A 16455-nucleotide genomic window follows, 5' to 3' on the forward strand; every position below is an offset into this window, starting at 1 on the left:
GTAAATCTCAAACTACTAAATGCATAGTGTATAAATTAAGTTATATTTTATTTTTATTTTTTTTTTTTTAATTTTTAGTTGTTTTTATTTTTTATTTTTTTCAATATATGAAATTTATTGTCAAATTGGTTTCCAATATTTTATTTTTTAAAGATTATTATTATTTTATTTATTTATTTTTTTTGAGAGAAGGAGAGAGCACAAGCCGGGGAGGAAAAGAAAGAGAGAGGGAGACGGAGAAGTCATGGCAGGTGCCACACTGTCAGTGCAGAGCCCAACGCAGGGGCTCGAACTCACGAACCATGAGATCATGGCCTGAGCCAAAATCAAGAGCTGGAGGTTTAACCGACTGAGCCACACAGGCGCCCCTAGTACACTATATTTTAAATATCTACCTAGGATCTTTTTTGTCCAGAGACAACCACTGGATGATTCCATTTTGCTCACTCTTTAATTAGGGGAAAATAAAAATATCCCTAGCAGTAGGGGGTGGAAGGATTGGAATGGCTGACCTTCTAGGAGCGTTAACCACGTGCACGCATTGTGCTCTGTGCTTTATGCTCCTGTGACGCACTGAACTTTTCCAGCTCTGTAACAAGCCTTACAGAGCGCTTCCTCTGGGTAGCCACTCTTCCGACTGTCTTGTGTTCACGACGAACTCATTTAATCCTTCCAACAATCCTATGAGGCTGGTAACTATCCCCGTTTTGCAGGAGGAAACTGAGGTCTGGCAGTTTGTAAGTTGTCTCAGCCTCTGCAGTGGGGAGGTGGTGAAAGTTATACGGGATCTCTGACGACACAGTCACTTGGATGTTACTCGAGATTTTAGAAAATGAGGGCACGGTCCGGTGATGGCGGCCACGCATAGGTTCCACAAGAACCAGAGGAAGCTTGGAGAATGTTCGGAATCGGGGTAAATACCTACTAACTGGAAGGGTCATAACTGTGATTCAGCTGATCACAGGAGGCCCTTTGTCCGGCCTGCCAGAGCATGAAAAAGCAAGGCCCTGGAACCCAGCCTCGTTCCTTCCCTAACCGTGTTGCTCTGTGCGGGCCACACTGAGCTTCAGTTTCCTCACCTGCAAAATGGGTTTGATTTAGGCCTCGCTGGCAGAACCGTGGGAGGATTAAATATGAAACTCCGTGCATGTTTTAGGCACAGGATAAAAACCAAAGCTCACGTGTATTGACCCCCAGCTGTGTGGGGGGACCCTGGACTACAGGTGGTCACAATCCCTGGCCTTTTCTCTTAGTCTGTGTGGTAGTGGAGTGGAGAAGGGGGTCTGGGTGTGAACTGGGTGGGGCTTGAGGCAGACTTCCCTTCCTGGGGAGCAAGCGGGAGAGGGTGGGGCCTACTTTGATGCCATGATCGGGACAACTGGTGTTTCCATTTCCTCCACTCAACAAGCATTTGTTGATGGGGCGCCTGGGTGGCTTGGTGAAGCACCTGTCTTGATTTCGGCTCAGGTCGTGATCTCGCTGTTCCTGAGATGGAACCCCAAGTTGGGACAGCACAGGGCACGTTTGGGATTCTTTCCCTCTCTCTCTCTGCCCCTCCCACGCTTGCACATTTGTGTGTGCGTGCCCTGTCTCTCTCTCTCTCTCTCTCAAAATAAACAAATAAGCTCCAAAACCCAAAAAACCCCAAGCATTTGCTGACTGTTGATCGTGCTCTGTGTCACGTGCCCAGCACTGTTGTGGATGCAGGAGAAAGCAGGAAGCAAGGCAGACCAGGTCTGTTTGACAAACTGTGCTATTTTCCCCGAGAAAGGTGCAATGCGGCAATTCTAAAGGCATGTTTCTTTTCATGAGGAGCTTCATGTGGCCTGAGGTAAGTCACACTTCTTAGTTGGGGATCCGCCCTTCCTCATCCAGGGTCCCAGAAACACATATTTGGTGGCTCCACCCTTACTCACAAAAGACATGAAAAGGCACCCGTGCTCTGCGTGAAATAGATTAGGTGTCACTACTTTAAACTTTGCTTTGGCTGCAGCAGGTTAGTTTATAGGGTTTTACGTTTTGAGGCTCTTCAATCACATACGGATCAAAAAAATTTTTGTTCATTTATTTTTGAGAGAGAGAGAGAGAGAGAGAGAGAGAGCGCAAGCTGAGGAGGGGCAGAGAGAGAGAGGGAGACACAGAATCCGAAGCAGGCTCCAGGCTCTGAGCTGTCAGCACAGAGACCGACCCGGGGCCCCAACTTGAGAATCGTGAGATCAGGACCTGAGCCGAAGTCGGACGCTTAACCGACTGAGCCACCCAGATGCCGCATTACCTACAGATTCGTAACTTACCCCAGCCTTCCCTCCTGTCCTTCCTCCCATCACCACTACTCGTTTTCTTTCTCTTCCCAAAATTTAACAGGTCCTTGAAAGTTAATGGATCCTCGACACTGTGGGAGAGGGTATAAGCAAGTAAGTGTGGCTGTAGGTCTGGGTGGGAGGATTCGTGTGTGTGTGTGTGTGTGTGATTCTCAGCACGCTTGAATGTGTTGGTGCGACTGAGAGGGCAAGTGTAAGCCCCAGAGGTAGTTGAGGGAATGTGAGAATGAGTGTGTGCACGTGTGTGTGATTGTGAATCCCAGGGATCCAGAGGGGCGGGTGAGGGTGGGTGGTGGTAAGGGATGGTGGGTGAGGGAGTCTGGAAGTGGAGTGAGGTGGGGTGTATGTCCCTATGCCATTGTGATTCTGGGGCACAAACGTGTGAGGCCTAAGATTCAGGATTGGCCGACGAGGGGGAATAACGGGCGTTGAGTGTGGTAGGGTGTGCAGGTGTGCGATTGCGAATGTCAGATGTTGGGGAGTGAAGTGGCAGGGTGTGTGTGCAAGGCGTGCCCGTGTGATGGTGAATGTCAGGCAGTGAGGCGGGGGGGGTGTGCATTCGCGCGGTTGGGAATGGGCATGTTGCCGGGGAGCGAGCGGGTGAGAGTGAGCGTGTGTGTGTGCGGGGCTCGTGTGTGCACCTGCATGCCAGTGCCGGCGTGAGCACGCGAGGAAGTGCCTGCGGTGGGGTGGGGGGAGCGCGGCCGGGGGTGCGCGTTTGCGGGTGACGCGCGGCTGGCTGCTGGGGGGAGGGGGGCGGGGGGACGACGGGCGCGCGCGCGCACGGCGGGGCGTGGGCGGGGGGCGCGTGGCCGGGTGGGCGCGCGTGGGGGGCGCGCGGCGCGGGCGGGGGGCGGGGACACTGCGGCGGCGGCGCGGACACAGCCGGCCGCCCCCCGTGGCAGGCGCGGGGCGAGCGGGCGCAGCGCGGAGCTCGGGCCCATGGTGCGCCCGTGTCCGTCGGTCGGGCCGCGCGGGCGGCTCCGCGCGTGGCCCGGCGCTCGCGAGCTCGCCCCCTCGCTGCGGGCCCGGCCCGCCCGCTGCCGCCGCCTCCTCCCCCGGGGCGGCGCGGCGCCGGCGGGCGGCGGCGCGGAGGCCGGACCGGGCGGCGGCCCAGGCGGCGCGGGGGGCGCGGCGGCCAAGGCGGGCGGCGCGGGCGACATGACGGACAACATCCCGCTGCAGCCGGTGCGCCAGAAGAAGCGGATGGACAGCAGGCCCCGCGCCGGGTGAGCGGGGCCCGGGGACGCCGGCCGCCTTTGTCCGCGCGGGCCGAGGCGGCCTGGCCGGGCCTGACAGCTTGGCCGCGCCCGGCGCCATGAGCTCGCGGCCGGCGGGGGAGGCGGGCGGGTCGTCGCGGCTGCAGCTCCGGTCCGGGCCCCTCCTGCGCGACCGCGTCCCCCTGGGGCCCGAGCGCGCGGCTGCCTTCGCCCCGGCCCAGCTCTCCTTGGAAGCCCCGGGAAGCCCGGCCCGCCCCAGCGCTGTGCCCCGCGCGCGGAACTGGGACCAGCCATGGCTTTCCACCGTTTTATTGTTTCCTGATTATCCTTGTGATTACGCTTCGGTCCCCAGCAAACCCTGCTCCGCGCCTGGAACAGCCCTCGGGAGCCCGGATGTGCTGGGCTTACTGGGGCGGGGGAGACGCGGCCTCCGCCGCAGACCCGCGCCACTGGGGTCCCGCATCAGCGCCTCGGGGTCCCGGCCCCTGGTCGGCCGCCTTCCCCTCCCGGCCCCGGGTGGGTCAGAAACCGGCAGCCGCAGGAGGCCGGGCGGGGCTCCTCCTGGCCGACCGGAGAACCTCCGGCTCCCCACAGTTGGAGGGAAGGCGTCCCCTGGCCCGGGTGGGGGTTCCACCTGCTGTGGCCTTTCCCGCCCGGGCCGACCCCATGGCCACCTAGGCGTGGGTTTCCCTCCTGGAGATAGAGCGGACGGGTTGCCGATTTCCGCCCAGCCGTCCTGTCTTGCTGAGGTTGTAAGGGACTCTGTGGCATCGCCCGCGACAGTTACCTGGGGGTAAGGGTTGGGGGGGGGGCTGGTTAAATTGCACATTCTGTGGCCCCTCCCAGGCCCTCCGATCGGAGTTTGGGGGCGGGGGTGGGTGGGAGCTGGAAAGGTGCTTTTTCCCAGGCTGCCCAGGTGAGGCTGACGTCCCCTGAAGGCTGAGTCCGGCAGCTGGGCGGGGCTGCGGCCTTGGACCCGCCCTGCCGCCTAACATCCTGTCGGCTCTGGGCATTTCCTTGTGGCGGCGGCTTACTGCGGAGTCGGTTGCTTCGTGCGGGAGGTGGAGAGGGGGAACCCTTAGGGTTGCTTGCTTCCATCAGATGTCCATGGAATTGAAAAAAAAAAAAAAAAAAAGTCACGATGCTAGCTGCCATTTTGTGCGGTCTTTGTCCCTGTCTTCCTTGAATGTACCGGAGGCCCGGTTGATGTCAGACGGGAGGACCCGAGCGCAGTGAGGTTAAGGACTGCCGGGAAGATGCTGCAAAATGGAGATTGAAGTCAGGATCATTGGGCTCCCAGACAGTGCTCCTTCTCTTCCTTCCCTGTTCTCCCTCGTTATACTCCTGACTACTCAAGGCGCAAGAATGATCCTTGAACTCTATGCCTGGATAGCGTATGCGTGCAGTATCCAGCCTCAGTAAATCATGAATTTGTGTATTCAGTGGACTCGAGTCCTCTAGATGTTCGCGTTTAAAGCAATTATGAGATGATTACAGTGTGCAGGGGCGGTGCCAGGCGACTGGGATACAAAGATGAATTAAATTAAACAAGCCATGTCTGACCCGTGCAGGCCTCCTGACCCTGGCTGTGTGCAGTCGCTCAGGGAGCTTAGCAAACCACTGCCCCTACCCTGTTTTAGACCTTTGAAATAATCTGGAGTGGGACCGGGGTATCTATTCTATTTTTTTTTTTTTTTTTTTTTTTTAAGCTCCCAGATGATTTTAACATGCTGTCATAGTTGAGAACTCCTGATGCAGTGCATGAGAGGAAAATGTAGATAATTCTTTAAAAGTGATAACTAACCATGATAGAAATATGCACTGTTAACGTGGGGGCTGACAGGGAGTTAAAATTTTTCTGTTTGGTATTTGAATGGAAGATCACACCCCCTTTTAGAATTTGCCACTTTGGAACTAATTTATTTCCTAAACAGTGACACAGATTCATATTCAAAGCATGTATCAGGAGAGCCAGGCAATTGTGTATATATATGTTACTGTGTTTAATTTGCAGTTTTAGGAGTAGCTACCTCAAGGTGGGAAGCTGGGGTTTTGGAAACACTTTTGGAAGCAAAGTGATGGAAAGTCTCCCCAAAATATAATGGGGGCGAGGAGTTAAAGAAAGAAGAAACTAATATAGACGTTTCTTTACTTTCCAAGGGATTACATCCCGATAAACCTATTTTAAGTTGAAAATACCGTAAGGTGAAAATGCATTTACTACACCTAACCTACTCAACATCATAGCATCGCTTAGCCTGCCTTAAACCTACTCAGAACATTTACATTAGCCTACAGTTGGGCAAAATCATGTAGCATAAATAGCCTATTTGATAATAAAGTGTTGATTATCTTATGTAATGTACTGACTACTGGACTGAAAGTGAAAGACGGAGTGGCTGTATGGGTGTGGGATGGTTGTCAGTGTATCAGTGTTTACCCTCCTGATTTCCTGGCCCCCTGGGGCTCGTTGCTGGCCAGCATCACAGCAGAGGATTGCACCTCCCGGAAGAGATTACAATTCAAACTACAGTTCATATCAAATGCATATTGATTTCGTACCATTGTAACAGTGAAAAATCTGAAGTGGAACATCAGAAGTCAGGAATTGTATGTGAATGGTCAGGCTCTCTGCTTGGGTACTTGACATAAATAGCCCTGTTTTATTTTTTTTAACTTTTTTTTTTTTTTAATGTTTATTTATTTTGAGAGACAGAGAAAGGGAGAGCAAGCAGGGGAGGGGCAGAGAGAGAGAGAGAATTCCAAGCAGGGTCCCATGCGGGGCTCAAACTCACGAACTGTGAGATTGTGACCCCAGCCAAAATCAAGAGTCCATCGCTCAACCGACTGAGCTACCCAGGTGCCCCTATTTATTAAAATTTTTTTTTTTTAATTCTATTTATTGATAGTGCAAGTGTGTGAGTGGGGGAGGGGCAGAGAGAGGGAGACACAGAATGTGAAGCAGGCTCCAGGCTCTGAGCTGTCAGCACAGAGCCCGACTCGGGGCTCGAACTCACAAACCGTGAGATCATGACCTGAGCTGGAGTCAGACGCTTAACCGACTGAGCCAGCCAGGCGCCCCAAATGGTTGGTAATTTTATGGTTAAACCCCAAAACGGGCACCAAGGTGGCACAGTCAGCTGAGTGTCAGACTCTTGATTTCTGCTCAGGTCAACATCTCAGGATTCAGGAGTTCAAGCCCTGCACCAGGCTCTGTGTGGATGGCAAGGAGCCTGCTTGGGATTCTGTCTCTCCTTTTCTCTGCCACCCCCCCCCCCATAAAAAAAATTAAAAAAGAAAACAAAACCCCAAAACATAGATGCCATGAGCCCCAGGAGACAGTTTAATTAATGCTGGGGTTACTCAGGGTATGTTTCCAAGACATGCACTTTATTTGCTGAGGGAATCTTGTGGCCCCAGTGCTGTTTTCTCTCTCTCAAGAAAGTTACCGCATCCCGATGCTGAGAAAACCCTTGCTGTGGTTAGGAAACGCGGCCTGTGCGACACATTGCTGGAAACCATAGTCTGACTTCACGCGCTTTGCTGCCAGCTGAACGTTCCCTTCTTGGTGAAACACCAGAGGTTGGTTGGTAGGAGCGTGGGTCCCAGAGGGGAAGAGCTTGGTTCAAGCTCAGGCTCCATCACAACTCATGTTCGACTTTGTGAAAATTATCTTACCTCTCTGGGTCTCAGTGTTTTCATCTGTAAAGTGGGAGTGACAAGAATTACAGAGACCTCAGAGGGTTGTTTTAGAGATTTCATCCATGTAAAGTTTAGAACAGTAAGCACTTAGTACACCCTAGTATTTGCTGGGGCTGATGGTGATAAACAGGTCTTTGTAGGAGGTTTGCTACCGGGGGCTCTTGAGAATGCTCCTTTGATGGGGGGACATTTAAAAATACTATGAGGGCACCTGAGTGGCTCAGTTGGTTGAGCATCCGACTTCGGCTCAGGTCATGATCTCGCAGTCTGTGAGTTCAAAGCCCACGTCGGGCTCTGTGCTGACAGCTCGGAGCCTGGAGCCTGCTTCGGATTCTCTGTCTCCCTTTTCTCTGCCCCTCCCCCACTCATGCTCTGTCTCTCTCAAATATAAATAAACATTAAACTTTTAACAAATATGACGGATTTCATGACTCTGTTCTGATCAAATCTGGGGAAATGATTCTGCATAAACGTCCATCCAGGTATGTAAAGGCTCTGTTGTGCTATGTAGGGCAGGGAGCAGGTGCTGTGGCTAAACTAAGACTTTGCCTTCAGGTTCTGTGACCAGACTGGAGGAGAATGCTTTGATTTTTGATGTATTTGGACTAGGAAGTTTTAGATGTGAACTGGGTTTAGAAAGAGCTGACTAGGTTCATATTCTACCACATTTTTTTTTAAAAACAACTTTGAGGCATAGTTTACATAGCATAAAATATTTATATAGGAAATGTAGGTTCATCGATTTTTTTCTTAAAGTTGCAGAGTTTGTGCAGCCATCACCACAGTCCAGTTTTCAAACATTTCCATCACCCCAAAGTCCCTCATGCCCATTTACACTCAGTCCCACTGATCTGCTTTCTGTTTCCGTAGGCTTACATTTTTTGGAAATTTCATATAAATGGAATCATGCAGTATGTTGTCTTTGTGATTGGTTTCTTTCAGCACAACAGTTTTGAAGTTCCTTTTTTATTGCTTAGTCAAATTTGTTTGTCTGGATATGCCACTTTTTGTTTATTTACCGAGGTGGACATTTGAGTTATTTCCAGTTTTTGCATATTATAAACAATACTGCAGTGAATATAAACGTGTCTGTGTGGACATATGCTTTCATTCCCCCTGTCTATCCTGAGACTGATTGATTGATTGATTGATTCTTGTTTTTTAAGTTTATTTATTTGAGAGAGTGAGAGAGATAGTGGGTGGGGTGTGGGGGAGACAGAGAGAGAGAGAGAGAGAGAGAGAGAATATGAATGAATCCCAAGCAGGCTCCAAACTGTTAGCCTTATGTGGGGATCGATCCCATGAACTGTGAGATCATGACCTGAGCTAAAATCAAGAGTCAGACGCTTAACCGACTGAGCTACCCAGGCACCCCTATTTATTTACTTACTTGTATTTAAAAAAAATTTTTTTTAACATTTATTTTTGAGACAGAGAGACAGAGCACGAATGGGGGAGGGGCAGAGAGAGAGGGAGACACAGAATCGGAAGCAGGCTCCAGGCTCCGAGCCATCAGCCCAGAGTCCCACGTGGGGCTCGAACTCATGGACTGCGAGATCGTGACCTGAGCTGAAGTCGGATGCCTTACCGACTGAGCCACCCAGACGCCCCTACTTACTTGTATTTTTAAAACTGTATGTTAAAACTGTAGTCAAAAACTGCCAACTTTTTTCCAAAGCAATTCTGTTTTAGAATTAGGAATTGTAGGTACTCCATATTCTTGCCAGCAGTTGGTATAGTTTTTTTTTTTTCTTTTCAAAATTTTAATTTAAATTCTAGTTAGTTAGCACACAGTGCAATATTGCTTTCAGGAGTAGAGTAGAATTCAGTGATTGATTACTTACGCACAATACCGAGTGCTCATCACAAGTGCCCTCCTTGAGACCCATCACCATCTAGCCCCACCCACCTCCCTCCACCAACCTCGGTTTGTTCTCTGTCTTTGAGAGTCTCTTGGGTGGCTCAGTCAGTTAAGCATCTGACCCTCAGCTCAGGTCTTGATCTCAGGGTCATGAGTTCAAGCCCCATGTTGGGCTCTGTGCTAGGGATGAAGCCTACTTAAAAAAGAAGAGTCTCTTATGGTTTGTTTCCCTCTCTTTTTTCCCCCCTTCCCATGTGCTCATCTGTTTTGTTTCTTAAATTCCACAGGAGTGAAATCAGACGGTATTTGTCTTTATCCGACTGACTTAATTTGCTTAGCATAATACACTCTAGCTCCATGCACGTCATTGCAAATGGCAAGATTTCATTCTTTTTGGTGGCTAATATTCCATTGTACATATGTATATATATATACACACCACGTCTTCTTTATCCATTCATCAGTTGGTGGACAGTTGGCCCTTCTCCATAGTTTGGCTACGGTACCCTGAGTTTTAGAGACACAGGTTGTCGGTGTTTCCTATATCCTCTGTGAGAGTCGGGTTCTCCTGCCCATCTTTGACCATTAAACGTTGCAGTTGCTCAAGATTTGGTCTCGGACCTCCTTGCCCTTAGAAGTTGGGTTGAGCTCAGTATCTCCTCCTAGGCTCCCTCTTGACACAGGACCTTTGCACCTCCTGTTCTCTGCCTGGAATGTCCCCTTCTCTCTTCATCTAGTCAAAGCTCAGTCTTCCATTAAGCCTTACTGGACGTCCTCAGGGGAGCCTTCCCTGATGTTCCTGACTAGAGATCAGATCCCACTTGGAGCGTCTCTGAGCACTGGCTCCTTTTCTTTCTCTCACAGTTGCCGCGTGACACGTGCTCATGTGATCGTTCAGCTGGGAACACCCTGGGCCCCAGTTGGGGACAACTTAATCACCATCGCCCAGAGCCTGGCACAGAGTAGGTGCCCAATGAATCCTTTCTGAGAGAAGGGAATGCCTGAAGCCGATCTCCAATTTATGCTGTCCTGGGGGCGAGGAGAGGATGCCTTTTCTAGAAGGTCCAGGCAGGGAGAGGTCTGTTGGACATTCCCAGATGGCTGCCTACTCATTCTTCTGATCTTCGTGGCTCAGAGATCTTCACTTGGTGGCACCAAGTCTTCAGCACGTGATTTGAGTGCAAGGGTGGGGAGTTTGGGGTGTGAGTAGCAAAAGGGAGCCGCAGGCAAAGAGAAGGCCTCCTGGGTCCCCTCTGCCTTGGTGTCGTTCCCTCCACTGAAGGGCAGCAGCTTAGGAGGTGCCCGGGCTTGGGAGGTGAGGTAGTTTTCATCTTTAAACACAAGGCGCATGATCGTGTGAAGAGTTTTTTTGGTGGATGATTTATGGGAAAACCTTGATATGCTATTAATGCAAGAAGTCAAGCATTTAATGGAAAAGAATAAAAACATAGGAAATCTGGATTGTTCCAGAGGTTATGGCATGTAAGGTGTGGTGGGCAGAATAGTGGCCCCCGGGACCTGTGAGTGTGTGACCTTTCATGGCAAAAGGAGCTTTGCCATTGGGATTCAGTTAATGATTTCGAGATGGGGAGACTGTCCTGGATTAGCCAGGTGGCCCCGGTGTCATCATCACAAGAGTCCTTGAAAGAGAGGAGACTGAATCTGAGAGATGGCAAGGGGCGCCACTGCTGGCTTGGAGGGGGAGAAAGCGGCATGCAGGGGGCATCCAGAAACCGAAAATATACGGAGAAACAGCCTCCAGGGGGAACCTGGCCCTGCCGACGTCTTGGAGGCCTGTGGGACCTGCTATGGATGCCTGAAGTGTATGATTGTGAATTTGTGGTGACCGCTTACAGCAGCAAGCAGTGACCAGTGCAGACAGGTGCACCCCATAAGCCTGGGGGACACATGCCTGCTCTGGCTTCGTGTCCCAGGGAGGCTGTGGGGGGCAGGGAGGGGACAGGGGCCACCTGCCTGCTGGGCATGGGGGAGGCATCTTGGGGGCTCAGGCTTACGTTTTACTTGAGGACGCAGGATGTAAGTGGACACGTTGTGCGGCCCATTCCCTGACCACTGAGGAGGAGCCCAGACTTAGGGTCTGCGGTGCCTTGGGTCTGGACTCAGGTTTTCTTGCTCCTGCTGAATGGTGGCCCTTTGATGTTGGTATTTTTTTGTTTGTTTTACTGATAAGGAAACTGAGGCTCAGAAAAGTGAAGCAATTAATCCAGGGCAAGAACGAGTGGCAGAAACTAACAAGAAGTCGGGTGGGCTGGCCGCCAGCCTAGGAGAACTTGGGAGGGTTTCCCAGAGCAGCGAGGCAGGTGGCTGCAGGTGTTGGTCGGGTCAGCTCTGCCCCCTCGATGCGGTTTTCCTCAGTTGTTTTTCCCTCTAGTAACACTGAATGATTTTTGTTTTTGTTTTTTGTTTTTTGCCACATGGCTGAGAATTGGGGAGAAATTAGAGAGAAATGTATATCACATTTTGAAAACTGCCAGAAGAATAAAGATAATATTGTGGGCTGTACTTTAAATATTTTTTTATTTTTTACCTTTTCAATGTTTATTCGTTTTTGAGAAAGAGAATGCGAGCGGGGGGAGGGGCAGAGAGAGGGGGACAGAGGGTCTGAAGCATGATCGGAGCTGACAGCACAGAGCCCGATGTGGGGCTTGAACTCACGAACCGTGAGATCATGACCTGAGCCAGAAGTTGGATGCTCAACTGACTGAGCGTCAGTCAGGCACCCCTGTAGACGGACAGGCTGCTGGCCTTGTCGATTTGCAGTTAAGAGTCTGGATTCCAGGGTCACACAGACCAGTTTTGCCATTTTATTGCTTGTATTATTCCGGGCGACTGTCTTCTCCCCTCTGCGCTTCAGCTTCCTGTTTTGTAAGTTGGGGACCCAGGAAGGGCGCCTGGATGATGAGGCATCGTACGCACAGAGTAGCGTCATGAGCGCTGGTGAGCATCAGAAAGTGTTCTTCTCCCAGAGCCTCGTGGGGACTCTTGTACTGGCTGACATCACCTCCTCTTCCTTCTGGGTCTTGGTAGAAGGTCTTATTGAGTGAGAACTCCAGCTGGAAAATGCCCGCAGGCCAGAGACTGGCCGCCGCTGGAAGCCATCTCAGACCTCGCATTACTTAGCCTAATGACAGGGCTGTGGCTGGCCGAGTGCATCTTTGCAGCGGTCCTCGGCATCGTGCCAGAACCAGATCCATCGGTAACGTGGGTTTTTCACTGTTTATGTGAATGAAAACAATTAATGCCAATGTAGGGAGTTCTTGTTTTTTTTTTTTTTTAATTTTTTAAACATTTATTCATTTTTGAGCGACAGAGACAGAGCGTGAGCAGTGGAGGGGCAGAGAGAGAGGGAGGGAGACACGGAATCCGAAGCAGGCTCCAGGCTCCAAGCTGTGAGCACAGAGCCCGACGCAGGGCTCGAACCCATGAAATGTGACATCATGACCTGAGCCGAAGTCGGATGCTTAGCCGCCTTAGCCATCCAGGTGCCCCAGGAGTTCTTCTTATAGATACATTCACTCAGCTGGAAGGTCTGAAGCTGCCCCTTCTAATTTGCGGGGTTCCAATGCCCTTTCTCTTTTGACATATTAGGTTTATAGCTTAGTTGATTCTTGTTATTCACGGTGATTGTGTTTCAGAAAGTCATTCAGGGTTTCTGCCAACCCCGAATTAACGGGTACCGAATCATTGCTCCTAGGGGAGGTACAGGGTCAGTTTCCTGCAAGCCTCTGGTCACGGTTTACCTTGTGGTAAAGGGATATTTTGGTTTCCAGCCACTATTTAACATGCATTGTTGATACATTAACGTTGAACTCCTGACCAACAGCACTGCAGCTCACAAGCTTCCTGTTGTCAGGGGACTGGACAGCAGGCCAGCCTTATGCTTGGGGGCCGTAGTGATGTCATGAACAAAAGGCTCCAGTACAGAAAGGAAAGCACTAAATAGACCGTGAACAGGACATGTGCCTACAGTAGGAGAGCTGAGACAGGAAGGCAGCAGCGTTGCCTTGTTTGACCTCAGCTGGGGAAGCCGCGTGAGGTGATACAGGTGTTTTTACCACTCCGCACCTGTCCGTGAGTGACCACAGCGATGCTGCGAGTATTGACTTTGAGGTTATAACTTTGAGGCAGTAGGTGAATTTGCAAATACAGAAAGCACACATAACGAGGATCGAATGTACGTAGGCGCGTGTACGTGTTCAGGGTCCTTCTGACACGGCGGAGGTGGTGTTAGGTACACAGCGTATGGGGGTGTGTTGGGGGCAGGATGAGGATGAGGCTGTGCTGATCGGTGACATCCGCAGACCCCCGCCCCTCCCCTCTCCATGGCGGAGTGGAGAGTTGCGTAAACAGCTCTTGGCCCCCTTGGATGCGAACAGTCAGAACAAGCCTTGGCAGCGGCCCGTTGGAAAGTGCCCTCCGTGTCCTCCGCCAGCCAGCCCAGCTGCCCTAGTGCCATCCACTTCCTGTTACGGAGTCCCTGCCCGGGACCAGGTCAGGTGCCACCACAGGCAGTAACACCAGGGGATGTGGAATCACATACCCAGGCACGGATGCCGAAGGGTGCGGGTGCATACCAGAGCCATGCTTTGGGCTGGGGTGGGGCGGGGTGGGGTGGGGGGGCTTTCCTGAGACAGGCCAGCGACTGGAGGCCCTGCATGCCAGTCCCGAGGAAAGAGCACGGCCATTTGACCTTGACCTAAGGCACCCATGCAACAAGTTGGAAGGGAGAGGTTAGGCACCGACCCATCTGTCGTTGGACTTGGGGTGGTTACTCCTCAGGATAGAGCTTTCTTTTAGGATCGTTACCCAGATGCAAACGATGAAGGTTCTGAATTCGCTCTGGCCGTATTTTGGGGCCACCTTTGGGAATGGACATGGCGTGTTGTCTCCAGCTTCACTTAGGACAGCGAGTGGAATTTGGTTTAGTTTCCAAAGAAAAAGACTATTCGTCATGTTCTTATCGAGGCCTCTCACCTACAGAACTAGAACAGTGCTGATTTCTTAACGCTAATGTCTGTTTTCTTTCATTTGTGTGACTTGGAAAGATTGATGGAGAAACGTCGCCAAAGATCACTTTGGGTGGCTCGTGGCCAGAGACTGAAAGGCTAGCAATTATTTTCATGGTTCTTTCTCTTTGTGCCAAGTGATACTTGCTTTGTTTGCAGTCGGGATAGGGAGTTTCCTTTTGGAGTACGTTTACAAGAAAAAAGCAGAGAATTGGCTTTAAGAAAAGTATGAACTCAAAGTTCATGAGGTTTGTAGATGCGCCCCCCTCCCAGCCACGTCTGACCTTTAGGAATTGGCCGCCTATGCTAAAATCTTGCTTTTAGTCTAAAAATATATCGCTGTAAGGGGAGGGAGGTTGGATAATCTGATTTTGTTAAGAGATTGAGCTTTTTTTTTTTTTTTTTTTTGCCATGTTATCCGTGAAAAACATGATTTCTTTCTTTAAAAACGTGATTTTTAAACCGCGGTTACTTTACCACATCGGTTGGGGATCCCGTTGTTGCTTCTCTCATTGTACAAACAGTTTTGAGGGGATTATGGGAGAGGCAGTTGGAAGGGGCCCTGGGGAAGGAGAGGCTCCCTGTGGGAAGTGGAAGGGTGGCTGGGTGCTGTTGTCACCACAGCGAGATCTCTGTGGCATTTGCTGAAAGCCAGGAGGGGGAGGCTGCTGGCTGGCCTCCCCGAGGAAGGAGCACTGTGGAGCGGGGAACCACGCCGTCCCCATATGACAGGGCCCGGCAGGGTCTCCCCCGCCTCCGCCGGGCCATCTGCTGTGACACAGGGTGAAGTCAGACCTGGCCAGGTTGGACCTCAGGGGTTCTCAGCTCAGCACTACTGACGGTTGGGGTTGGCTAATTCTCTGCTGTGGGGGCTGTCCTGCCCCTCGTAAGAGTGTGACAGCAGTCCTGGCCTCGCCCGCTGGATGCCCGCAGCACCATCCACCCGGTTGTGACAACTGAAGATGTCTCCAGACGTTACCAAGTGTCCCTGTGTGCTGCGGGGGGCGGGGCGTGAGTGGACAGAACCACACCTGTTAGGAGCCACTGGACTAGTGGAATGAATATTCCCTGTGCATGGCCAGGTCCCTATTGTCCTTCAAAGTCTGCCTCCTTCTCTCTCTCTCTCTCTCTCTCTCTCTCTCTCTGTCTCAAGAAAAACCTGTTAGGCAAGAAGTTCATGTTTGGACTGTCCTACTTCACTAGGAGTTCAGCTTTCTGATAGTGACTATGAAGCCTTGAGCGGTCGGAAGAGACTGTTTGGGAAGTGTTAGGGGCTGCGGTGCATCCCTTCACACAGTCCTATGCTGAGCCCTTAACCCCCAGTACCTCAGATCGTGACCCCTCTCTTTGCAGATGGAGCCTTTAAAAAGACATCATTAAGTGAAAGCGAGAGGCCTTTAGTGTGGGCCCTATTCCGGTATGACTGGGTCCTTATGAGAAGCGGAGATCAGGACGCACAGAGAGAGGCCAGGGGGTGAGAGGAAGAGACCACTTGAGGACACAGGAGCAGGGCGGCTGTCGTCAAGCTGCGGGGAGAGGCCCCAGAAGAAACCAGACCTGCCCACACCTTGACCTTGGACTTGTAGCCTCCAGAACCGTGAGAAAATAAATTTCTGTTTAAGCCACCCGGCCCGTGGTATTTTGTGATGGCCACCCAAGCAAATTCATACAGGAAGCACCTCATTTATGGCCATTTTGGCAAGCGTGGTGTCTCTTGCTGTTACTAATAAGCCTTCGTTCTAAATTGATGATGAGTTCGTGAGGAATTTCCTTTAGAGAGTCCGGTCTCAAGAGCTCTGTATAAGCACAATGCAAGGTCATGTGGACCTGAGCTGACCTCCCCCCGCCCCCCTGCCTCTTCCTTTTGCTTAAAAGAGTTCCCAGGAGCCTGTCACACACCCGTGTTGTGCTTTGCGTGGTTTGTTGTTAGCTCATGTTGCGTAGATTGTGCGAGATTAATTTGATGAGAGTTATAATAGTTGCTCACCACTACTCCGTGCTTATCAGGTGCCCAGCACTGTTCTAGAGTTGTAAGTGGATCATCCTCTTTCTCCCAACAACCCTACTTTACAGATGGGGAGACTGAGGAACAGAGGGTTTTTTCCTTTTAGAATGGTACCGGCTTAGAATGACAAAGACTTCCTTTCCGTGTTTTTAAAAGGCTCATTTTCATTTGAACGTTGGCAGCAAATTGCAGCTTGTGACCCGTCTTGATGACTTCTACTCTTTGACTTTTTCTGTAATACCTATTCAGAGCAGGTGATTATCGTTGAGGGGGAAAGGATTGAAGGTTTGTGAGACTTCAGTAATTTGGAGATGAGCGT

The 16455-nt window shown here is 51.1% G+C and overlaps 1 protein-coding gene across 2 annotated transcripts in view; it reads left to right on the forward strand.

The window, feature by feature from the left end:
- Positions 1-3189: 3189 nt before the first annotated feature.
- ATP9A (ATPase phospholipid transporting 9A (putative)) overlaps positions 3190-16455 on the forward strand; it is a 129484-nt gene continuing 116218 nt past the window's right edge. The window contains exon 1 of one of the 2 annotated variants that reach the window (XM_045444212.1): positions 3190-3550. In XM_045444212.1, the coding sequence (XP_045300168.1) occupies positions 3264-3550 (287 nt within the window). In that variant the 5' untranslated portion in view covers positions 3190-3263. Of the gene's footprint in view, positions 3551-13817; positions 13856-16455 lie in introns of those variants that run through there. The other variant, XM_045444213.1, reaches the window with a different exon arrangement.

The sequence above is a fragment of the Leopardus geoffroyi genome, chromosome A3, assembly GCF_018350155.1.
Source record: "Leopardus geoffroyi isolate Oge1 chromosome A3, O.geoffroyi_Oge1_pat1.0, whole genome shotgun sequence".
NCBI classification, from domain to species: domain Eukaryota; kingdom Metazoa; phylum Chordata; class Mammalia; order Carnivora; family Felidae; genus Leopardus; species Leopardus geoffroyi.